General features: G+C 37.5%; 1 protein-coding gene across 4 annotated transcripts; it reads right to left on the bottom strand.

Moving 5' to 3' along the window:
* Positions 1-7,026: 7,026 nt before the first annotated feature.
* On the bottom strand, positions 7,027-24,574 carry LOC306665450 (glycoprotein hormones alpha chain). 4 transcript variants are annotated; one of them, XM_079147019.1, is made up of 5 exons: positions 24,452-24,560; positions 23,329-23,384; positions 9,925-10,031; positions 8,656-8,840; positions 7,027-7,508 (listed from the first exon to the last, which is right to left on the bottom strand). In XM_079147019.1, exons 3-5 carry the CDS (start codon positions 10,022-10,024, stop codon positions 7,431-7,433), a joined length of 363 nt encoding a protein of 120 aa, XP_079003145.1. In that variant the 5' UTR covers positions 10,025-10,031; positions 23,329-23,384; positions 24,452-24,560; the 3' UTR covers positions 7,027-7,430. The 4 variants fall into 4 exon arrangements, with proteins under 4 accessions (XP_079003145.1, XP_079003146.1, XP_079003143.1 ...); XM_079147020.1 differs by lacking the exons at positions 23,329-23,384; positions 24,452-24,560 and adding an exon at positions 10,797-10,805; XM_079147018.1 differs by lacking the exon at positions 23,329-23,384 and having other exon boundaries at positions 7,029-7,508; positions 24,452-24,574.
* Between the last annotated feature and the right edge of the window lie 1,693 nt (positions 24,575-26,267).

The raw sequence follows: 26,267 nt of genomic DNA, 5'->3' as shown, positions 1-26,267 counted from the left end.
ATTCTACTTACTGCTGGCTTAGTCAAAAACCAATTATTGTTGACAGACAATTTACAACTAAATGACTAATTCAAATGCACCTTCTGATCAAGAGCATTTGGAGAAATAGAAATGGCTTTTGGACTTTCCACTTGCTCTCCTTCTTTCGGCAAACATCCCATTAGCGGAAATGGTCTTAAAACAATGTCTTTGTTGGAGTCTCTTAGAAATTTTCAGTTATGTGCCAAGCTTTGGGCTGTTCTTCAGAGATTTCTTACTGACCCCCATTTCCCTCTCCCTTCTTCCCCAATTCTTGGCTTGCAAATCCTTGAGAAGAGTGAACCCTGGAAGTCAGGGTCAATACCAGTATACTTCTCAGAGCATGCCTAGCTCTTGGGTTCAACAGGGAATTCATTTTAAAAAAAACAACCACTTTCCTTTTTATGCCTCCCATTTTGATGTTTGATGCAATAATTGACTTCTCTCTTTGCTATAAGGAATCTCAGACTCAGCTTCAGTTCTTTCTGAAAGCAGTGTTTAATGTGTATAATTCCATATGATACACGATTTTAAATAGGAGAATATAGAAATCCTACTAGTTTCAGAACAGGGAGAGCACTTTCTGTTTCTCCTCCTGAGGGCTGAAGTAGATTTGAGATACTAATTAAGTTCCAAAAGAAAGTGTCAGAAGAGTCACTGAATAAATCAAATAGTGCACAGAAGTCCAAGCTTCCAGACAAAACATCAGTAGACAACTCACAATTGAGATTTCATTTCTTTTAATAAGAGAGCACCTCATCCTGCCCAGTCTCCAAGAGCTTTGAAATCAGTGTCCAAGGAAAAATAGTTTCTTTGTAGGAAAAATAAAACTTTCATGTCTTTGGGAAGAAATTGGAATTTCAAAGAAGCAGCACAAAGTTGGAGATGCCCAGGTTTCTCAGTTTCTACACAACCTGACCTTTTTGTGTCTTTAATCACTTATCCAGTTTTCAAATGGACATGGTGGCACATGCCCTGACTCAAAGTCTGCAAGGAATTGAGCAAGACTCATTGACACATTAGGTATGGAAAGCTCTGAGAAAGTAAAAATGCTGTGCTGATGTGCTTTGATTTTGTTTAATTTTTCGTCCAAATAAGCAGACCTCTGGTCTCACTGAGGTTTGTAGTTCTGAGCGATTTTTTCATGGTCAGTTACACATGGATTCTTTGTTTTATTCTTCTTTTTCTTATCAGATTCTGGGCATCTCTTCTAATTTCCCCATAAATAGAAAAGGCAAAACAAAATTGCATTTGGGACAGTATTTCCTCCAGAAGTCCCCAGAAGTATAAGAATAATTAAGACATCAACAGTAGAACTGCAGGAAAAGTAGGGAGAGGAAAAACGTTATCAAGAAGGGAGAACTCAGGTGTCAACCAAGACTTTCAAAACTTTGAGGTATTTTCTCTCCAAAATACAACAAGGGTCATATTAGGATAATGAGTTATTGGCAGGGTTGCCATGTAAGGTTGCAGTTTGTATACTGCATAAAAGTACCCAGCCAAGGAGTGAGAGATAATGAATATCCAGACTGTCTCTGCCTCTACCTGAAGGGAAAGCCTTTTCAAATTATGGAGTCGTTACTCAAGGAGTTGTGCCTGCCCAAAGAGACTGTCTTCTTCCTATCTGTACAAAGTTTCCATCTAAGCTAGAAATCTTAACTACGGGTAATTATTAGAGACCAACAGTGAGGGGTGTGTGCAGCAAGCAGGTAGATGTGAGTAGAGCCAGGGCTTTTGCATTCTTCTTTTTCCCCTTTCTGCCTCCTCTGAAGCTACAGATTTCCTCCAACAGCCTCCTCGCCTGACATTTTCCTCCCCCTACTTTTTATGCAGTCTCGTTTTTCTTCTCTTCCCTTCCTTCATATCTCCCTCTTATCCTGCCCTTTCCTTTTACTTCCTGGAGACAGACTGATGGACAAGAACTGTCCCTGTCTTATTGATCTCCTCCTTGAGTCCTAATCCTCAGTGACATCCCTATAATCAATCACTCTGGAGTTTCTGCTCCTGGTCAAATCTTAACACAACTACATAGTAGAAACTTGCTTCTTTTATCCTTTTAACATCCTGCCAAACTGCCTCTTATGGTTCTGATATGTGGTGTCCCCCAAAAGCTCATGTGTGAGACAATGCAAGAATGCCCAGTGGTGAAATGATTAGATTATGAGAGATGTGACCTAATCGGTGGATTAATACATTTACATGGATTAACTAGGCAGTTACTGCAGGCAGGTAGGGTGTGGCTAGAAGAGAGAGGTCACGGGGTACATGACTTTGAGGTTTATGGTTTTGTGCCTGGTGAGCAGAGCGTTCTCTCTCTCCCCTTCCTTCCTGGTTGCCTCATCCTGAGCTGCTTCCCTCTGCCACACCCTTCTGCCATGATGTTCTGCCTCTCTTTGAGCCCAGAGATGCAGAGTCAGCTCACTATGGACTGAACCCCTGAAACCATGGTCCAAAAAAAATTTTCCTCTGCTAAGTTGTTCTTGTCAGGTCTTTTGGTCACAGCAACGAAAAAGCTAACTGAAATACTGCACTCTCTCCAGTAACCAGGACCTAGCAACTGCCATACAGACAGAACCAGTGGCCTATTAAACTAACATATCTTTCGGCATTAATACCCACCTGCATTACCACAGGCAGATTCATTGTCATTTAAAAGGAAGGTGCTTGGTATTCTGTGTCTTGGTCATGAGGATGGAAACTCATAAGGGAGCTCTCTGGCTGACGTAAATCACGGGAAACTTTTTGACAGAAGCACCCCTCAACGATGTGCTTACTCTGTCATTAGTCTTCTTTTAGTCATTTTTCACAGATGAGCTTAAGACAAAATTGCCAGCCTCCATTCCTGCCTCTCTTCTTCATTGATGCTTATTATTTGAGATTATAATCTTCTCTCTAGAAGGCTCATAACAGAGCTTTCAGACTGACTTTCCCAAAAGTCATAATGACCATTTTCTCAGTCAGACTCATCCAGAATCTACCCTTGGTGGCCCAGCATCTATTCTTCATGTCCTCACACTCTCCCAAGCAGTTCCTGCCATTCCTGTGATTTTGACTCAACCCCCTCAAAACTATCTCTCCTTTTTTTTTCTTTTCTTTTCTTTTTTTTTTTTTTTTTTTTTTTTTGTACTTGGGATTGAGCCCAGGGATGCTTGACCACTGAGCTACATATGCAGCCCTTTTGAGACAGGGCCTGACTAAGTTGCTGAGGCTAGTTATGAACTTACTATCCTCCTCTCTCAGCCTCCCAAGCCACTGGGATTACAGGCCTGCACTGCCATGCAGTCTTTTCTTAAGCTCCCTGTCCATGTGCACTGCACACCAGGCATGGTCACAGTGTTTCTCAAACACTTCATCCCGGAGGTTCACAAACTGAATTTCCCATCTCCCCTCTCTGCTGCCCCAGACCACTTCCCACATGCTGGCAAGTCATCCACCTTCCTGAAGTCACACTCACAATCATGTCTTCACTCCTCCTAATACCTCCCAAGTCCATCTTCCTTCTGCCCTCAGCAACAGTAGATCACCACGGTCTCTTTGCACGACAGTTATAAAAGCCCCAATGAGTAATCCTGGGTCCTATATCTCACTTTTTTAAATGCCCCTTTGTTTGCTGCCAGAATGATTTTTCTAATCTGCAAAGCAGAGCATATTTTTCCTTTAAAAAAAAAAAAAAACAAAAAACTCTTCAACTTCTCCACTAAGGACTCCTAATGCAAAGGACCAAAACGAGAGGTTTGGGAGGGACCAGGAGATCAGGATCCGGAAGGCCCCACCCAGAGCATGAAGTTTCTTTTTAAGTCATTGCTGTTTTTGAATCCTAGTTTGGCAATTCTGTATTCTCCTCTATATAATACATGTTTTTTTGTTTTAAATAAAAATCCTATTTCCCCAAATATTCAAGCAAAATTGATCTGTAGAAAGGTGCTTGTTTATCCTGTCTCATCAAGAAATCCTCAGGCCCTCCAGTTTGAGAAGACAGGATCCTAGTTGAAATTCATATTGCTTTGTATGTGTTATAAGGACCTTCTTGACAGATGCCTGTTTGTCACTGCAGCTCCAGCCCTTCAGCAAGCTTCCAGCAGTCCAGTCACACTGAACCCCTGACAATTCTGTGACCATCACACTGAGGTGGTCAGAAACCACCTTTGTGGAACAGAGGCTGGGACAGTGAAATAAACGCCCAGGTGTATTGTACTGTTACCCTTTGTAGCATAGCATGTTACTTCTCTGCCCTTGTATTCTTTTCATAAGACCCTGATAAAACCACGGAAATAGAATATTTACACAAAATGAAATTGTTACCAGGGAAACTCTAAGTAAACCCACTAGCTTCATTTCTTCTTAGTTAACTTAAAAATCTAATTTTGGAGGTCATGCAGCTGGACATTACGTTGTTAGTTTCCCACTAGCTTTATTGTGCATAACACCTCTGATGTGTGGGTTGGGATGGTAATGGTTGCCTAGGTTACTTTTCAGGGACTTGAAACTGGAAACACTGACTCTTCACTTGGGCTTGCAGGTGTCTGATGGGTAACTGGAATGGGATCTCTGTCTTCATATTATGTATGTCCCCATTGCTGCCTTAATATTTTAGTTCAGATTCTATTTGACTCTACATGTAGACATTTTGCTTGCCCACTGGAGCTGGTATGTGTTTTCTTCTGCTCCACCTTTACACATTTTTTAGCAGCTACAGCAGCCCAAGCACCCAAAGTCCTCAGCCCTACCATTAGACCCAGATCAAGCCACAAGACCAGGACATTTGCACAGGATGATGGTCACAGCTACAAGAGTAACTCAGCAGTTCCCAGGACAAGTTGACTGCCTGTCTCGTGCAAGAAAAAATATCTTTTGAAACTGTGCCCTTGACCAGTAGAAAATTATCAAGCTCTAGCCCACCCCAGCAAATCAATAGAAACCCACATCTTCCGTTTTTAGGTAGCAGCATCGTCCCTTGATCAGTACTGTCTCCCTTCAGCTGAAGCCCCAGTTACCTGCTTTGACTGAAGCTCCAATTAAAGCCTTGCCTGTGTATTCATGCTCACTTGACTTGATTTCATTTCTATCACCGAGTCAAAAGCTCCCAACTCCAATATCAGAAATGATACCATCTCAGGATGTTTGCTTCTGCTGTTTTCTCAAACAAGAATGCACTCCTTCCCCATCTATCTACTTATCTTCTAAACACAGCACGAGTATCACCTTGTCCTGTGAAGCTCACCACGACAAACCCAGACAGGCTGAGTTAACCATCCCTCCCTTCATACCACCAAAGTCCAGATCCCTCCCTTGACATGCACCTCACCAGATCATGATTTGTTGTTCATGGTCCTCACTGAACTGTGCAGTGCCTCAGGACTGGGTCTGTGTATCATTCCTCTTGGCCTTCCCAAGATGATATTTCATTCTAGTGCCCACCTGGGTTGGTTCGGCTGATCTGGATGACCGTGGAGATATCTCTTGGTCTCTCCTTACTTCTTGAGTGTCCCTCTGTTAAATAGGATGAACTCAGACCAACAAAGACACTCCAATCAATTATGTGTCAAGAGCTCCCCGCCCCCACTGACCCCAATGAGCCCTCCATTTGTGAGTCAAGCTCTCCAGATATGACACTTAGTAAGTGCTCAGTGAATATCTGCCAGACATTTGTGTTTTTGTTCATTTGTGTTTTGGTTTGTGCGTGTATTTGTGTTTGTGTGTCTGTGTTTTGTTTGTTTGTTTGCAGTACCAGTCATTGAACTAAGAGCATCCAGTCATGCTAGACAAGTACTTGACCACTCAGCCACTTTGCTAGACATTTGAAGAAACTAGTGATCAGCACCAATGTTCTCTTAGGTTAAGCCCCCTTTATCTTTTCTCAGCTTTACAAAGAATCTTGAAATCTCTGAATTCTCACAATCTAATTGAGTATCAACATGATGCACTCAATAAATGCATTATAAGTAAGTGAATGAATAAAAGAACTAATATCTTCACAGTGCATTTCCAAGCTTCTTAAAAAGTACATGCACCCTTTTACCTTGTCACTTTGACACCAGATGTTTACTAACTTACCAAGGAACTGGTTTACCACTCATGAATGGAATTTGACAAATCAGTGACAGTTGAAACTTTTTTGAAAACTTTATTTGCTACTGATGTTATATTCTAAAATTTCAGTCTCATGTTTTGAAATTTTGATCTACTATAGGAGAAGAGCTTTTGGATGGCTTTGATCTCCACCATGGCTAATATGATTTAATGGATATGAAACTATTGTCCCCAAGGAAAGGATCACCCTTTTTCTAGGTATAAATGCTCAGTAAAATGTGACTTTGGAGTATGGTACTACTCTGAAGCATTTTGCTAGAACTAAGTGAAAGTGCTGGTACTCCACCTAGCCCATCAGGAGTGCTCAATGGATATCTTGCTCCTCATTTATTCATTCTCACCCAGATTTGATCATGGAATATAGATCTAACGCCTCTGAAATTTCACAGCTGTTTTAGCTGAGAATAATGATACCTTTCCACAACCACCATTCGGTTATAGCCTAGCAGCTGAAAACTAACAGGGTACACTTTTTTTTTTTTTTTTTTTTTTTTTTTGGCCAGGCATAAACCAAGTAGATAGAAACTTCAGACTAGGATTGTCCCTCCTAAATCCTAGAGCAGCAGTCTTTTTTCTTCTGGTGTTAGAGAGCAAACCCAGGGCTTCATATGTGCCAGGAAAGTGGTCTACCACTGAGCTCTGCCCCAGTCATGTGTTTTGATTGCATATTTCTACCAGTAAAGAGGTTCTGATCCAGCAACCTCAATATATGCATGATTATTTGTTTCTAACTTGTATACATGTATTACCATAGTAATGGATTTTTATGTTTTCATAAAATCCATCAAAATGGAAATTTAAAGAGTGATTTAGAAGTGAATAGATATAGAAGTTCTCATATTTTCTCCTCTGACCTCAGTGGATTGTCATAACTGTCCCCCTGGCTGAAAGGACTCACAGCCAGCTTCTAGAAGGCTTGGTGGGAGCAAGATTCTCCAAAATCAAGTCACTAAACACACATGGTTCCAAATCACCTATTGGCTCACTCTCTTCCACAAATCCTTTCAAAAGCAATTGGCTTTACTTTTAAGAAAAAATGATAATTCGGTGACTGAGCGATGATTTTAAAAGCTTTATTTCCAATGGAAACGCATTTTATGGTCATGCTAAATGCTATAATTCATTCCAAATGAAAGAGCTAGGCTGCTGATTACACCACAGGATAAGGAGACAAGCAATGAAGCGGCAGTGTGTCCTTGAAGCACGTCAGAATGGGCTGGTGAGGGAAAGGAGGGCTTTATCTTGCAGGTTACAAAAGCTGAACAACCTAATTTTCCTTTTCACCAAATCATCAGTCATCAACACTGCACCTTGAAATATGTTTAGGATTTGTGATAATAACAAGTGCTGCAGTGACACTCGGTGTGGTTTTCCACTCTGGCATGTCCCATTACCGTGGCCTGAAGGGAAGGAAAAGATGAGAGACAGATGAGAGACAGGGACAAAGGGGCAAAACTGGAAAATGTTAAATCAAATTGTAGCCAACTGAAGTAAATAGATGATTGCTATGTTTGCATATTCTCTATTTCAGGATATATTTTCACTCTAAAAGGTCAAGTTTACATCATATACATAGGCTACAATTTCTCCCAACCTGCCCCTGTTACCCACACCCCTGTTCTCATTCTGAATAAATCTAGCCTGTATCTATAGGCAGATGACTTCTTTCTTTCCTCCTTCATTCCTTCCTCCTCATCTTCCTCCATTTCTTTCTTTCCTTCCTTCCTTCCAGTGCTGGAGTTCCAAACCTGCACCTTGTGCATACTAGACAAGCACTGTGACACTGAGCTACATTCCTACCCCCCCCCAATAAAAACCCACCAATTTATTTTTATTTACTTATTCACTTATGTAGTCATTTATTTTGCAGTAGGTGGGATCAAACCCAGGGCCCCATGCATGCTAGGCAGTCTCCCATTGCACTACATCCCAGCCCCCTGACTATTTTTTAGTTTTTAAATTTTCTTGGCATAATAAATATGGCAGGTATTGATGAGGTGCAGTGTGATAATTTGACACGTGTACAATATGTAATGATCGTGTCGTGGTAACAGCATTTTCATTTTCTTAAACATTTGTCATTTTTTGTGTAGAGAAACTTTGAATTCTTTTCTTCTAGTTCTCTATAAAACACCTAACAAATTTTTGTGAACTATGGTCATCCTACTGTGCTGTAGAATGCAAGAACTTACTCTTCCTGGGTAACTATATTTTGTTACCCAATATCTGACCTCCCTCTACACCTCCACCCCTCACACCTTTCTTAGCCTCTAGCAGCTACTATTCTACTTTCTATTTTAATAAAATCAACCTTCTTGTCTTAGCTGACTTTTAATTAAGGGCATAGGCCCTGGTTTCAATCCTCAGCACTGCAAAAAAAAAAAAAAAGGGTACAAATAGGGTACAAATGCAGCCGGCTTGTGACTACAACAACCAAGAAAAGATAGGTCATTAAATACCTTTGGCACTAAATCCTGTGAATATACTTTATGGCCATTTCTCTGGTTAGGCTATTTAAAAGTTTTCTAAGGCCCTTGAAATTCTTACCTTGGTAAATGCTTTGGCCACACAGCATGTGGCCTCCGAGGTGATGTTCTTTGGTACCAGCATTGTCTTCTTGGATCTTGCTGGAGTCGGGTATGCCCTGGAGAAGCAGCAGCCCATGCACTGATAAATGGGGGCACCCAGCTTGGAGAAATATTTGTTTTCTTTTAGCTTACATTCTGGGCAACCTGTCAGACAAAAAAACAAACAAACAAACAAACAAATCAAAAATGAAAACAGAACAACAAAAAAGAAGTCAAATAATCCAAAGAGGATTTGAAGAGAAACTATGATTTTTTCCTTATTATGGCATAGCAAATTTTATTCCATGGAAAAGAATAGAGAAATAAATAAATACTTTTGGCTGTATACTGGTTTTCATATATAATATCTATTTGTACTGATTATAGTTATCTTCACAACAAAACAATTTTTGCAGAGCTGCATGGGAAATTTCAGTTGTAGTGGTTTCTCTCTCTTCAAGCATGGAATCTTTATCCCAAAGCTAATAGTATGCTTACAGAGAGCACAAAACTTGACAGATGAAAACACCATGTTCATCCGAAAGGAGACTTTTGCCCAGAGGCAAAATATTTTCCCCTTTAGAATCTGCTATTGTTTTTTCCCCATAGAAACTCCAAATATTGACAGAGAAAAATATGTCAGAATTAAGACAGTTTGGTGAGTGTAGAAAGCCTAATATTAGAACAGGCATCTGCACTTGGGACCAAGGATTAAAATATTACCATTCATCTAGAGGAAAACCATAACTAGTAGTAGCTTACGATTTCAAAGCTGATAGAATTATATCAGCCACTATATGAGATTCTCTAGCAATACAGCAAAATAAATTTACTGCATATAAATGGTTTTGTTTTTCTCACTTGTTAAGTGATGTGAAAATTCATCCACAGAAGCAATGTTAAAATCTTCTCAAATCTTCTGGGAGAAATGTGGAAAAAATAACTGAGCTAACCAAATGAAGAACATTTTCTTCTTGTAAAATTCAGATAAAGAATAATAAGGATCCTATTTCAGATGAAAATGTACAGGCTGCTTTTTAAGTGGATGTGTAAGATATCATTTTCACTGTACATTTTCTGAACCTAATTTGATTTTATGTTCACTGTCCACAAGTGCCTCGATATGTATCCACTAGTGATGATTTATCACATTTGAAAAAGAAGTAGACATGTAGTTAATGGAGTTATTGATGTACATCTAGAAATGCGTGTTGTCCTTATTACCTCAAATACAAGTTTGGTCACATACCCTGCATCGCAAACTCTCCATCAGGAAAGGAATGGAGAACATGCAGAAACACAGACAATGTAGCCAGGATGACAACTGCATATTTTCTGTAGTAATCCATGGCTCTTCTGAAATAAAGACATGACAAAATCATCATCATCATCACAATCATCATCATGCTGTCATCTTGGCTTACCAATTGTAACAAAAACCAGCAGTTTTAACCTTATTATTTACAGTAGTCACTGATGGGTGTTGCTTTCAAGTTCCAACACACTCTAAAGTCATGTAATCAAAAAAGCAAGTTTTATTTAGGAAAGAGATAGGAAACTGAATCTTTCCATTTCCCACATAAACAAGTGAGTTGGGCTTAATAACAACGATAAATTCTCTTTTAAAATATGCCATCCCTTGGGCTGGGGTTGTGACTTAGTGGTAGAGCACTTACCTGGCACATGTGAGTCACTGGGTTCAAACCTCAGCACCACATAAAAATAAATAAATAGAATAAAAGTATTGTGTCCATCTACAACTAAAAAAATTTACAAAATAAATAAAATATGTCATCCTTTTAAGAAGCCCCAGTGTTCTCATTTGCAAAACAGAAATTAAACTGTGCCTTTAAATGAAATGCCTATAAAAATCCCAACACTGGATCTTGGCATGTGGCTCAATGGTAGAGCACTTGCCCACTATGCATGAGGTTCTGGGTTCAATCCCACAACTGAAAGAAAAAAATCCCAGAACAGTTTCATAAATAAAATTAAGATTACTATTATGACTTGGTAATAATATTGAAAGGTATAAGATATAGAATAGCTAAGACTATTCTAGAAAGTGAGAGCAATCACCATTTTCAGTGTGAAAACTTCTTATCAGGGATGGAGGTATACCTGAGTGATAGAGCACTTTCTTGCCTAGCATGTCTGAGGCCCTGGGTTTGATCTCCAGCACTGAATAAATACATAGAGAGATAAATAAATAAATTGGACACATTATATAGCTGAAGTAATCAAAACAGAATAATTTTGGCAGAGGGATAGATAGACCAATAGGACAGAGGAGAGTACTCAGACCCATATAAACATACATATGCCCAGCTGGTTTTTGACAAAGATACAAAACAACTGACCTGAGGAACTCAACTTTTCAACAACTGCTACTAGAGACACTAACCATAAGCAAAAGGGAAGAACAAGAAGGAGGAGGAGGAGGAGGAGGAGGGGGAAAGGGGAGGAGGAAGGACTCAACTTAAACCTCTGGCCTTATATAAAAACTAATGCAAAATGGATCAGAAACTTCAATACAAAATTATTAAAATTTTTAAAAAATTCAGAACCTAGGGCTGGGTGAAAAGTTTTTAGATTTAGAAGCAAAATCATGGTGCATAAAAGGAAAAATGACAAATTGTACCTCATCCAAATCAGGAGTTAATCCTCTTCAAAGGAAGAAAATACAAGACACTGAACTAGAGAAAACATTTCAAACCACATATCCAACAAAGGACTAATATCTAAATCATATAGAAGACTCCTGAAACTCAACAGAAAAAATAATTTGATTATAAAATGAATATTGCAATGAAGAGAATTTATAGATGAAAAATAAGCATACACATTCAGCATCCTCAGCCATTAAGGAAATACAAATTAAAACTATAATGATCAGAATGTCTAAAATAAATGTATAATTCCAAATGTTGGCATGGATACAGAGAAATAGGATAACTCAGACACTACTGATGGGAATGTGAAATGTTACAACCACTCTGGAAAACAGTTTGACAGTTTCTCACAAAACCAAACAGATACCTTATGACTCAACATCTATACTCTTTTGGCATTTGTCTCAGATAAATGAAAAGTGTGTTCCCACAAAACTTATGTATGGATGTTCATAGAAACTTTATTTATAATAGCCTAAAACTGAAAACAACATAAGTGCCCCTTAAAAGATGAATGGTTATACAAACGATGGTACCTTCATACCATGGAATACTAGGCAGCAACATAAAAGAACACACCACTGATACACACATCAGCTTGCGTGGACCTCAAGGGAAGTATGCTGAGTGAAGGTTGCATACTATATAATTCCATTTATATAATGCTGTTGAATCACAAAATTATAGAGTTGGAAAATAGATTAGCAGTTTGAAAAAGTTAGGAGAGGAGTTGAGGATAAGTATGTTTATAAAAGGACAGAACAAGGGAGCCATGTGGTGATGGAACAATTGTGCATCTTGATTGTGACATCAGTCATACTGCTCTACACAGGGATAAAATTGCACAGAACCAAACACACACACACATACTTTACTAGTGAAACCTGAATAAGCTCTGTGAATTATAGCATTGTCAATTTTCTGGATTCACATTGTACTATAATTACATAAAATAATTATTGGGAGAAATTAGTTGCAGGATGTTTGGGATCTTCTTGTACATTATTTTATTTTTCGCAAATTTCTCTAAATCTATATTTACTCAAATTTAAAAGAGTTTTCTTTTTTTTTTTAAGTGCAGAATGAGATTTAAGATCCCATGTGATGCCAGGTACAGTGGTGCACATCTGTCATACCAGCTACTCAGGAGGCTAAAGCATGAGGATCACAAGTTCAAGACCAGCAGGGGCAATCCTACGTACATCTATGAATATACCACAGTGAATCTCACCATCATGTACATCCACAAGACACTAATGGAAAAAAAAAAAACTGTAAGTAAATTGCTGAAAGATCAGTACAGTAGAAGGAAGGAAACAGGGAGGAAGAAGGGGGAAAAGGAAAGTATTGAGGCCTGAATTAGAACAAATTCTATTCCATGCTTTTATAATTATGTCAGAATGAATCCTATTGTTATGTGTAACTAAAAAGAACCAATGAAAAATAAATTTAAAAATTAATCAGTGGGGGCTGGGGCAGTGTCTCAGTGGTAGAATGTGCACCTAGCATGTGTGAGGCACTAGGTTCCATCCTCAGCATCACATAAATAAAGGTATTGTGTGCAGTTACAATTAAAGAATGCATTAAAGCAATCCTGGGCAGGAAGACTGATGCAGGAGGTATCACTATACCAGACCTTAAACTCTACTATAGGGCAATAGTAACAAAAACAGCATGGTACTGGCACCAAAATAGACAAGTAGATTGATGGTACAGGATAGAAGACACGAAGAAATACCCACATAAGTACAGTAACCTCATACTAGCCAAGGGTGCCAACAACTTAAAAAGAAAAGGTAACCTCGTCAACAAATGGTGCTGGGAAAACTGGAAATCCATATGCAGTAAAATGAAACCAAATCCCTATCTCACCCTGTACAAAACTCAACTCAAAATGGATCAAGGATCTGGGAATTAGAAGAAAAAGTAGGCCCGAATCTCCATCACATTGGCTTAGGACCAGACTCCCTTAACAAGACCCCCATAGCACAAGAACTAAAAGCAAGAATCAATAAGTGTGATAGATTCGAATTAAAAAGTTTTTTCTCAGCACAGGAAACAACCAACAATGTGAAAAGAGAGCCTACAGAGTGGGAGAAAATCTTTCCACACACACAGAGCACTCATCTCCAAAGTTTATGAAGAACTTAAAATCTTTACACCCAAAATACAAAGAACCCAATCAATAAATGGCTAAGGAAATGGGCAGACACTTCACAGAAGAAGATATACAGGTGATCAAAAAATATATGAAAAAGGGCTCATCATCTCTAGTAATTAGAGAAATGCAAATTAAAACCACCCTAAGATTTCATCTGTCTGCAATTATAATGGCTATTATCAAGAACACAAGCAATAATAAGTGTTGGCGTGGATGTGGGGAAAAAGGCACACTCATACGTTGCTGATGGAGTTGCAAATTGGTACAGCCACTCTAGAAAGCAGTATGGAGATTCCTCAGAAAGCTTGAAATGGACCCACCATTTGACCCAACTATCCCACTCCTCGGTTTATACTCAAAGGACTTAAAATCAGCATGCTACAGTGATGCAGCCACATCAATGTTCATAGCAGCTCAATTCATAATAGCTAGATTGTGGATCCAACCTAGATGCCCTTCAATTGATGAATGGATAAAGAAACTGTGGTATATATACACAATGGAATATTAGTCATAAAGAAAAATAAAATTATGGCATTTGCTGGTAAATGGATGAAGTTGGAAAATATCATGCTAAGTGAAATAGGCCAAGCCCAAAAAACCAAAGGCCAAATGTTTTCTCTGATAAGTACATGACAATATATAATGATGGGGGTTGGCGGGGGGAAGAGAAGAATGAAGGAATTTTGGATGGTGTAGAGGAAAAAGGGCTGGGAGGGGGTGGGGATGGAAAAACAGTAGAATGAAACAGACAGCATTACCCTATAAATAGGTATGATTACATGAATGGCATGAATACACATTGTGTGCAACCATAGAAATGAAAAGTTGTACCCCATTTGTGTACAATGAATCAAAATGTGTCTGTAAAAATAAAAAAGATTTTAATAAAAAAAGATTTTAAATTAAAGCTCTTTAAATTTTGGTAATTACTATGAACAAAAAAAGAAAGAATGCATAAAAAAGGAAACTTAAAAAAAATTAATCAGTGGAAAAAATAATGAAATTTTTTTAAGAAGGGTTGGATATGTAGCTCAATGGTAGCATGCTTGCCCAACATACATGAGGCTCTGGGTTCAATCCTTACTAATGCAAAAAAAAAAATGAGTCAAATTTGCAGTTATTTTTCATGTAGACTAATATGACCAGGTTTTTGCTAGATATTTATATTAACCCCTAACACTTTTTAAAAATAATTTGTTGCCTACAGTCCCAGCTACTTGGGAGGTGGAGGCAGGACAATCACAACTTAATGAGAACTTGCATCAAAATAAAAAAATAAAAGGGATGGAGCTCAGAGGTAACGTACCCCTGGTTTAATCACCAGTACCAAAATAGTAGTACTACTAATAATAATTTGTCAGGCAGCAGAATTAACAGTTTATAACAGAGAGGTACAGACTTGTATTTGGAGGTGAAAACATACATATGTCAGCATTTCCGCCTAACATATATATTTATATATAAGTAACTTAGAGATGAATAAATCCTGTATTAAATCAGTGTGATCTTTGGAGCCCCAAACACTTTCAATGAGTCTGAGGTCAAAATGATTTCATAATAATGCTAAAATGTTTTTTGCCTTTTTGCTTTTCATCCCCTTGAGTGTCCAGAAAAAATTTTTAGATGGTCTATTCCATCAGACTGAAGCATATGAAATCTCTCGTGGTCAAACATTAAAGAAATTTGAACTCTTACCAATGTTTTTGTATTGAAATTTGTCATTTTAAATACACATATGTTATTTGTGTTAACATACAACAAATTGGTTGTCTTTTAAATAAATATTTCAAAACTTTTTCTACCATAATACTTAAACTATTCAATACTAGTAGAGGCTGGGGTTGTGGCTCAGTGGTGGAACACTTGCCTAGCATGTGTGAGGCACTGGGTTCAATTCTCAGCACCATATACAATAAATGAGTAAAATAAAGGTCTATCAACAGCTAAAAAAGTATTTTAAAAATACTAGTAGATACAACCTCATAAACCAAAGTTCTTTGGATTCTACAATTATTTTTTGAAGTGCATGGATTCTGGGACCAAAAAGTCGGAGAATCACTGCCCTAAAGAATATATAAGCCATAAGGAAAAAATCTTGGAATTAAAATTGATTTCCTTTTTAAGCAAGTATCATTTTCATGCTTTGATATTGCATCTCATATATTATGAAAATTCAGCCATTATGCAGTGAACAAATATATCAGAATTAATTCAGAGAGAAACATTTATAACAAGATTTCAGAATATAAAAACTTGAAGTCAATGCACTTTTTTTTTCAGTGCTAGAGATCAAACCCAGAGCCTTGCTGCATGCTAGGCAGGTGCTCTACCTCCAAGCTACATCCCAGCCCCAAGGTACATTTTAGAGTTTGCTTTATGATAAAAGGGAGAATGAAAAAATGGAATCAAAGTCACCTTTGCTGTGACTTACAATAGCAGAAACCCCCATCTTTTTATCTTTATTTTTAAAAGAGATAATTTAACTCTGCAGAAAGAGATTAATCCTTGAATTCTAGGTGTTTCTGAAAGCTTTATTTATTTATTTAGCCATATTGAGTATTAAACTCACAAGCTGGTACATTCTAGGCAAACTCCCTACCCCTGGGTTACACACCTTCAGCCCTGAAAATATCTGAATAATTTTTATCATCCTTATCACCTTCAGATTTTTCTGTTTTAGAATTTGGAAGAAAAAAATTAAGAATAGAGCAGGAAAAATAATTACACTCAGCTGGAATTTATGATATTTTTCAAACACGTGCACAATATAAAATCAGATTTACCAATCTTGGCCTCCTGATATTCCAAGAGAGTACCTTACAAAACATCATGGACCCTGTCTTCAATGTCCACTCAACATGTTGTTACCTCATCAAAATAATGGGAATCCAAGAAAATGTGTGTTCTCAACTTGGCCTGGAAGACCTTTCTCCTGCTTCTCAGTCCAACCACCTCAGAGTTCTTTAAAGAGCTGCCCAGCTTCACCATGAAGATTTTACCCAACCCTAAAGCCAGAATTAATAACTCTCTATGGCATTCACCTATCACTTTGCTTATAGTTCTTACATGATGTTCCATGGTCCAGCCATTTATGTGCCTGTTATCATTCCTTCCATATGAAAGCTTCTTAAGGATAAAAGCTATGATTCTCTAATCCACCTCTGCCCTAGCATAAGGCACAGAATAAATGCTCAATACAAATATGTTCAGAATACAAATATGTTGGAATTTTGAAGGGTAATAGCAATGTCAATCATTAGTTGGTAACAGAGTTGTAATTCACTACAAGGAGCAAGATAACCCTTGAATGACAACTTAAAATAAATGTTCAATAAAATAAAATATTTTCACATAAATTCATTAGTAATGGTATGTTCTGGCTTATGTAATTGGTAGTTGATTAATATGTGAATCTTATGCCATAGGCAGGAACCATTTTATGATAAGATATAGAATTCATATTAATTCAAAATAAATCATTAATATAATCAGGATTTAAATTGGCTGTCTGTTTCTAGCAAACTGTGCACACTAATTTAGAGTCTTGGACTAAAGTGACAATGAGCAGAAGATGGCATTATTGAAATATAAAAAAAAGTAATTACTATAAACCATCATTAGTTAACATGTTTACATATTATTTATTATGATATATAATTAAAATATTAAGTGATTTATGAAATAGGTAAACATTCTACCAATGTACCATACAGACACATAAATGTATATATAGATATACATATATATACACATATATATGTATATAAACATAAGCATGTGTGTATGCATATATATGTATGTGTATGTGTGTGTGTATATATATATATATGTATATACATATATATATATATATATATATATGGTTTGGCGATGGAGGTGGTTGTATCACAGTAATAGAGATGGAACCCAAGGCCTCACACATACTAGGCAAGCACTCATTGAGTGAGACATCCCCAGCCCATTTTGTTCCAAGAAGATTACAAGTGCTTCAAACAATGTGGCATCCTGCCCTTCACTTGCAAAGGTGTTTCCATTGCTCCTCGCTGCCAGAAAGTGGTGAAGTTTGTGGGTTTTCTAATGGTGGTGACAGCTGGGATGATTCATCTGTGCTGTCAGTGCCAGGAAGCTCAAATGACTCATAGCACATTTTTGAGATGACTGGCTAGGATTAGAGGTGTAGTACTATGTTAACCCAACAGATTAAATCTAACTGACTTCTAGAGGGTTGACCTATGGCTTCACCTCATTAACTTTGATCTAGCAAAATAAGAAGGGGAGTAAAGTGGGCTGCCTTTTGTGATTGATCACTAATGGGAGGGAGCATCTTGAAGGAAAAGTCTTGAGTCCCAGCACATAGCCTGCCATGAGACAGGTATTCAGAAATGGTTTATCAAACAAAGAATAGGCCTGAAAATGTCAGCATCTTGCATGGCTCAGAGAAGAAGGCGGCAGTTCAGCTTAATGAAAGCTTTGAAGGTAAAAACTTTCAAGGGAAAGTGGAAAGTTTGGATTCCATCTCACCAACTTCCACAAACCAAGCCTCTGCCCTTCTGTAGGCTCTGACCTCTATCTCTGGCCAACGAACCACCTCTGGCAGCACATGGACCACTATAAAGACCCTGAAGTCAGTGGTCAGGAAACTCCCCTTGAAGTGGATCTGGCTACCAATTTTCTCTCTTCATGTGCCCTAGATCCAGGAAGTGGATCTTTACCTTATGCTTACATTCTGAACCCCCAAGTCAGTCTTGAGTGTCTTTCATGATCCAGTGTTCCACACCCCAATCTCAAGATCCTCCAGGTTTCCTGTTCCTCTGCATAAATGCTCACATGTTGCTCTTGGGCGTTAGTGACCTTGAGAATTGTTAACACATTCACTGAGAGTATTTTCCAAATGAGGTGACCAAGGATGATTGAGAAATTGGGGGGAAGAAGACAGACTGGTTAATACCCCCTACAATCCACCTCATCCATTCTTTGATGTAAATAATGTCTCTCTTATAAAAAGAGAAGTTTTAGATAATTTGTCAGGAGGTCAAGTGCTATAGAGTACCACATTTACAGGCCCAACCGAATGCTTGGAAGATGTAAAAGCTGTAAGAACCAGCTGCATGCCAGGGAGTGACACAAGCATGGGCGATATAAATATGAATAAGTTTTTTGCCATCTGAGGACCTCAGAGCAAAATGGAGGACTCGACACAAAGGCAAATACCTGTGAATTGAAGTGAAAACTGCTGTAATGAAAGTATTTTCAGACATTGAGACATTTGGTAGGCTAGGAACAAGAAAATGGACTGATGAAAAACCATGAGAATAAAGAACATGTGTCTGATGGAAAAAGAAACATCACAGCAGTAAATGTATGTTCTATTGTTTCGACATTCATACAGGAGCTTCATATACTCACCAGTTCAAGCAACTTCCCCAGCAGGTAGAGATGGCAAATATAGCCATCCCCCAAATCCCCAAAAGGCCCCAGTACCAAAGGAAAATAAGACCAAGTCAAGTCTCACAATTTGGCAGCAGTATTTGGAACAGGATTTCAATTTATCAACAATTTAACAGTGTTTTCTGCTCACAGAATTTTAAAAGGGAGGCAACTTGTTTTCCTAATGAAATTGTCAGAAAATAACTTTTAAAGGGGGTGGTGTTGCCATAGTTAAGAATAACATATAGAAGAGTTTATGAAGCCCTACAAAAATTTAGTCAATTTGACTAAATTTAAGGGACTTATAATATTCTATTTTAATTGTTACTTTAAAATGTTTCACAGTGCTAACATAATTATGTAATTAAAATCTTGGGTTTTTTCCATTATCCTTCTGGTATTCTAGCACATCAGCATTTTCAAAAATTCTCTGCATACTAAATCTATGTTGCAAAAAATCAACAAGAAATTTTAATATGACAAACTCTGTACCATAAAATATTGCTTTAAAGGACAACTTCAGTCAAATGTGGCAGCACACACCTATACTCCCAGCTACTTGGGAGGCTGAGGTGGGAGGATCACTTGAGCCCAGGAGTTTGAGACCAATCTGCGCAACATAGTGAAACCCCATCTCAAAAACAAATATAAATAAAAATAAAGGAGAATTTCAAATATTGTCATTTTAAAAATCAACATTATTTTAGTAATGAATACTATAAGGGTTAAAACAAAGGCTAATGTTAATTTCTTTCAGAAAAGCAAAACCTCCAGAAAAGTTACATGAAGCATTTCAGAAAGTATCAGAATCTTTCTTACAACTCTTTAATTTTGCACATTATATTTTGTTACATTTATTTGAGCTGTTTTTATGTCATCTTTTGACACATGACGTTATCATTCACATTTAAAAGCACAAAAGCATAAAAACGTTTAATTTGCCTAAGGCTTTTCAATAACAAGATAAACAGGTTGATTGTTGTTTAATCAATCCCAGCATGTTACTTAATAAGGACTTTCTTCTGTGATAAAACAGAGCAGAGGGGCTGTGAAGAGAAGTCCTTTTGTTCATTGTCCCAAAGTTTTTGCCCCTATGGTAGTTTGTAACTGTCACAAAAACCTCTCTCAGCAGTATGATCTTGCCACTCCGTATCAGAAGGTGTTACATCTACTTCTGTACCCCATTTGATCTATGTAGGCCCTATCACTGCTTAGACCATGGAATAGGGCAAGAGTGACACTGGTTAAGTTGTGAATGCTTCCCGAAATGACCTGGAAGTTCCTTGCTTCCTGTCTCTTAGAAACCAGTCGATATGTAAGAAATGCTACTCTCCAAGGACCACCATGGGATAAGACCAAGCCACATGGAAAGACTCAAGAACAGGAAAGGCCACAAGGAGAGAGGGAAAAAAGCCCAAGAAGTAATGAGGGGTAAATGAGTAAAGAAGCCATTCCCGTTAAGCTGTGACATGACTCCAGCACCAGCTGCTCTCTGACTGCACAGAAAATCCCAACTAAGCCTGATCTACCAACAGAACTTTGAGAGATAACAATAATTTGTTGTTTTATCCACTAAGTTTTCAGGCACTTTTATGCATGGCAAGAAGTAACTAGAACAACTCTTTTTAGTTTAGTTTAGTTTTGGAGGTGTCTTGGGTCAAACCCAGGACTTCAGACATGCTAGGCAAAGCACTTTACCCATCCCTTAGAACAATTCTTAAGATAAAAATTTCTCCAAAGTGTGAAATATGAGACTACAATCTTGCCTCTCTACTTTCTTCCTGTACTTTCCCTGGGCAGACAGAGGAGAGGTGGCCTTTATATACCATATATATCATTCATCTGTGAGGGGAGATGCAACAAAATGTAAGAAAAGTTGGAGTTAGTGTTACCGTTTGGATGTGTGGTGTCCCCCAAAAGCTCACGTGTGAGACAATGCAAAAAGGCTCAGAGGAGAAATGATTGGGTTGTAAGAGTCTTAACCCAATCAGTGAATTAATCCCCTGACAGGGATTAACTGAGTGGTAATCGATGAATTGGGTTGTGCGTATATATATATTTTATATTTTGTGTGTATATATATATATATATTTTTTTTTTTAACTAATAGAAGAAAAAGTAGGTCCAAACCTTCACAATATCAGCCTAGGATCCGATTTCCTTAACAAGACCCCTAAAGTGTAAGAAGTAAAATCAAGAATCAATAAATGGAATGGATTCAAACTAAAAAGCTTCTTTTCAGCAAAAGAAATTATCAATAATGTGAAGAGAGAGCCTATAGATTGGGAGAGAATCTTTATCACATGCACCTCAGATAAAGCATTAATCTCCAGAATATATAAAGAACTCAAAAAACACCAAAATAAACCCAAATAGCCCAATCAATAAATGGGCTAAGGAACTGAACAGACACTTCACAGAAGAAGAAATACAATTGATCAACAAATACATGAAAAAATGTTCAACTTCTCCAGCAATTGGGGTATATTTGTATCTGTCAAGTGGAGACCTCCCCACCTCCCTCTCCCTCTCCCTCCCTCTGCTTTCTGATCATCATGTGAGCTGCTTCCCTTGGCCACACTCTATCTCCAAGATGTTCTGCCTCACCTCAAGCCCCTAGGAATGGAGCTGGCCCTCTATGGACAGAGACCTCAGAAACCATGAGCCCTCAAATAAACTTTCCATCCTAAAATTGTTCAGATTAGATCTTTTAGTCACAGCAGCGAAAAAGCTGACTTAAACAGTTAGCATTCAATGTCGTATCTGTAACACTATTTTGATAACAATAATATCTTATTAAAAATAACACCTGGGACTGGGTGTGTAGCTCAGTGGTAGAGTGCTTGCCTAACATGTGTGAAGCTCTGCATTCAATCCCCAGCACCACAAAAAATAAAAAATAAAAATAACACCACTGAGTGTTAGACAGTCTTTTCAAGACCTTGAACCCAAGTTCATGACAATCCTGTGTGGTATCACTCTCTTGGGTGTGTGCGTGTGTATGCGTGTGTGTGTGCGTGTGTGTGTGTGTGTGTGTGTGTGTGTGTGTGTGATCCATTCTTAGGAATCAAACCCAGGGTCTCATGCCAGCTAGGTAAGTGCTCTACCACTGAACTACACCCCAGGTATCAACCTCATTTTTATAGATAAAGAAATTTGTACCTCAGTGAGGACATTTGCCTAGCAAACATGAGGCCCTGGGTTCAATTCCCAAAAAGAACTGGTTGTGTATTCTAGAGGTGAAGTGACCTATAAAAATTTACATAATTAACTAGTGACAGCATCAAAATCTTAAAATGTCTTCACAATTCCAAACTCCAAACTCTGAACCACTCTTCACTATACTGCCTTCAAATCATCATATTTTACAATGAGCATATTAAACAATTTTTTCAAATGCCTTAACCCTAAATAAGATGCTGATGTCTTTTTTGGAGTCAGATTATTATGTGCCAGCTTAAATGTAAAACCATGTAACTTTTTATTTAAATATTATTTGACTTCAGTATCTTCAAAACTGTTTTGCTTATTTGTTTTGTTTTGTTATGTTTTGTTTTGTTTTTATTATTTGATTTGATTCGAGTTGAAGTGAGATCAAATCCAGGGCCTTGTACATGCTAAGCAAGAATACCACTGAGCTACATCCCCAGTCCTTCAAAATGGTCTTTGAAAAGCCATTTCATCTGGACAAAAAGGGATAGTTCAGGCATATAATTACTGATCAAGTTGTAAGGACTACTATCTGATTGGCAGAGAGCAGAGCAAGGGGAGAAACTTTGACTTTGATATACATTCACTTGTTTGTTTCTCTTTATACTTCTTTGAGGAAACATTATACAGCACCTATTTCATAAAGTAGAAAACTGCATGCCAGATCATTTAAAAGACTTCCCAGAAAGTAATGTGATCCTAAGAAAGTACCCTTCCACTTGTGCTACCCCTATAGCCTAGAAGTACACAACTAATTCATATCTTCCATTATGACTTTGATTCACATATGGATCATAACATTACAGTTGTCTTTTCTAATTGTTTTTCTAATTTTGCCCTTGATTCCACCCCTAGTTCAGGCAAGCAACCCTTATTAAGCCCCAGAGTATTAAGGATGCTAAAGGCTTTCTATAATATTCTCTTTGAGTCTGATGAACAAGAAATCACTGGATTACTTTGTGTAACATTACAATGGTACTGCTGTAATGTTACACACAAAAACCAGAATTGGCAAGCACTATAAATTAATGACAAACTACTCTAGGATTTACAATATAGAAAAATGGAAATTTGAAGTTTTGAGCCATTCTTGACTTAATAGAAATATTAATTGATTCCTGTAAATTTTCTTATGAAAGAAAAATTATCTTGATCTACTTTTGGAAAAGATGTACATTACCTCCTAATTTAGCCATTTCTGTTCCCAGCTCTTGGAGTTTTCATATAAATTTCAGTCTTACATTAAAAAGAAACATACAATGAAACTAAGAATCTGTCTGTTCCATAATCATTTGCTCTTTTAATGCCTAATTCTCTTCTTAACTCTGTTTATGCACACTATTCTCTAACTTTCACACACTACTTTTTTCAACAAGAATTAGTGAGAAATAGTACTCACTTAAAATTTCAATGACTCTCTGCAAAAAGTAATAATGAACTTAAGAGAATCAATGTTAAAATTGACACAGAAACACAAATCTTTCACAAATGGTGACTACACTTTTTTTAAAGAATTAAACACAATAGCAAATTATTACGATGCAACATGTAACAAATATTTTAAACAACTGCAAATTTTTAAACACTTCTGTTCTGAGGTTAGTTGAATCAGAGAATGCAGAACCTGCTGCTATGGAGGGTCAACTGGAAAGGTGGTTGGGAAAAAGTTTTCAGAAACTCCTTGGAATGGCCAATTAGACTTGGAAAAGTGATTTATCATTGCAAGGTCATCAGTAACAATTATTAGCATTTTACAAAAGAAGAAAAATGGAAACAATATTGAAAAAATCCTAGTGTTACTATTCAAAGTCTTCATGAGAACATTTATTCAAAATGCAATCAGAAGCTATGGTCATTCTGCTGAACAAGTAAGCCACTTTATTACTGGCCAACTTGCCAGATGTCGTTATACATCATTTAAAAATTGATAATAAGACAATATCAGCAGCTTACATAGCATCTATTTGCCTTCTGCCTAGCTTTGAAAGAATGCCTTTCAAATGACATCCAATAACTCTTGAGGAAAATTTTAGATACTGACAGGCACTATAGCAGCTCAGGAGGAGACGTTTGGTTTCCGGCTTCTGATAGATAATATCTTAGCTTACGGTCACCAGTCACAGTTTCAGACTTCCTCCCAATACAATCATGAGTGCAGAAAAAAAGAATGATTAAATGCCTAATTCTCTTCTTAACTCTGTTTATGCACACTATTCTCAAATTATCTGTATTTTTGGTTCTCTGTATTCTCAAATATTTTTACTCCTCAATTAAAATACCCCAAATTATTTTATTCATATTACCTTCTTCTGGACTTTTTGCAGAATGTATTCAGGGCAGTTGATGGTGAATCTGAAGAGGAATTTTAATTTCGTCTGGTGATTTCTCTGTAACTGCAGTTAATAAAGTCCTCGCCTGTCTTTTATACCAGCAGAGTAATAAAAACTGCATGTTCCCACCTGCTTCTAAGCCCAGGGATTACAGTAAATTCCATCCAATGATTGAATGGTACTTGGTGTAATTACCATGACATCAATTTGATCTTATCTTGTTTCAACCTTTAGATCATTTTTGTTTTGAGCCATTTTCAGGCGGTGGTGACCGCAAGGTCAGCTTATGAAAAAAGAGTGTTCGGTCATTTTCTACGTAATTTTATCAAGACATGCACACAACATCCTGAAAGTTGACACTTTCCTATAAACAAAAATCTCAGACTATTACATTTAATTAGCTAAGTACCTGATGTTTTCTTAAAATCAGGAGAAGAGCTATAAATTTCAGATAACAGATATTTAGTGTTTCCAGACTTATGACATTGTTCCAGTAGGAAATAGAAAAATAAAACATGTCTATTTAGACTTTTCTAAAATTAATGTGCATCTGGATTGAATAAAGATTCATAGGAAAGGCAGAAGGCAGTTCTGAGGAGGACTGATGGTTCTCAATATATGTGCCCCTTTTTTTCTCATTTCACTTTTGTAAAACCCTAGTGCTGTCTGAACAGAAAACACATGTGTTATGAGCTGCCACTGTGGCACACTTAACTCTAAGGTTCCCCTAAGTCCAGTTTGTCCATAAAACCTACACAACTCCTCAGGCTGCAACTGTGGCTGTGGCTGCTTTATCCACACAGAGATTGTGACCTTTCAAAGGTTCCTGTTTCCATCTCCTCTGCTTACTGCTACTTCTGTAGGAACTGACTGGATATGAACTACCACGTACCTCTCCAGGAAGAAGCTTAGGAGATTCCTATGATACAAAAAGTAACGCTTTATTTAATATAAACTGACCAAAGAAAACAAAACTGTCGTTATTTATTTTCTGTGATAAATTGATTTGTTTCTGTTCTTATACCTTTTCAAATTTCCTTTATCTACTTCTGGTATCCACCCCACCCATTCACCTTTTCTTGGTGATGACTGATGTCCATATTATTCGCGAATTTCCACCACTTAAATCTCAAAGGTTTAGCCAGATATTTTCAACGTAGTCCACCTATTTAGGAAATCTGGAGCCTTCATAGCTTCAAGGAAAGGGAATCTTTCAAGTCCTTTGGAAAGACTCCTTTCCTCCCTCACTTTCACTCAGAAATTTTATTCTTTATTTTCTGTCCTTTTCCCTTCATCTGTGCCTTCTTTTAATCCTTTTTTATCCCCCTTTTAAAAATATTTTTATTTGTTCTTTTTAGTTATACATGATAGTAGAATGTATTTTGACACATCATACATACATGGATTATAACTTCCCATTCGTGTGGTTGTACATAATGTGGAGTTACACTGCTTGTGTATTCATATATGAACATAGGACAGATATGTCCAAATCATTCTACTGTCTTTCCCATTCCCATACTGTCCAATCTGGTGAACTTCCACTCCTCCTTCCCCCTTACTATTTTGAATTGGCATTTGAATATCAGAGAGAACATTTGGTCTTTGATTTTGGGAGAATTGGCTTATTGAACTTAGCATGATAGTCTCCAGTTCCATCCATTTACTAGCAAATGCCATAATTTCATTCTTCTTTATGACTGAGGAATATTCCATTGTGTATATGTACCACATTTTCTTTATACATTTATCTGTTGAAGGGCAACTACATTGGCTCCGTAGCTTTGCT

This window comes from Sciurus vulgaris, assembly GCF_902686455.1.
Source record: "Sciurus vulgaris genome assembly, chromosome: 7".
Lineage (NCBI taxonomy): Eukaryota > Metazoa > Chordata > Mammalia > Rodentia > Sciuridae > Sciurus > Sciurus vulgaris.
This window is presented reverse-complemented; position numbering and strand designations above follow the sequence as displayed.

What these genes read in the sequence shown, in the direction of transcription:
- LOC306665450 (XM_079147017.1), bottom strand. Translation starts at nt 10,081, where the DNA reads ATGATGATGATTGTGATGATGATGATGATTTTGTCATGTCTTTATTTC. An exon ending in TGGAGAGTTTGCGATGCAGG is followed by an intron (nt 8,841 to 9,924) that starts GTATGTGACCAA and finishes TTTGTCTGACAG; the next exon opens with GTTGCCCAGAATGTAAGCTA. An exon ending in TGGCCAAAGCATTTACCAAG is followed by an intron (nt 7,509 to 8,655) that starts GTAAGAATTTCA and finishes CCTTCCCTTCAG; the next exon opens with GCCACGGTAATGGGACATGC.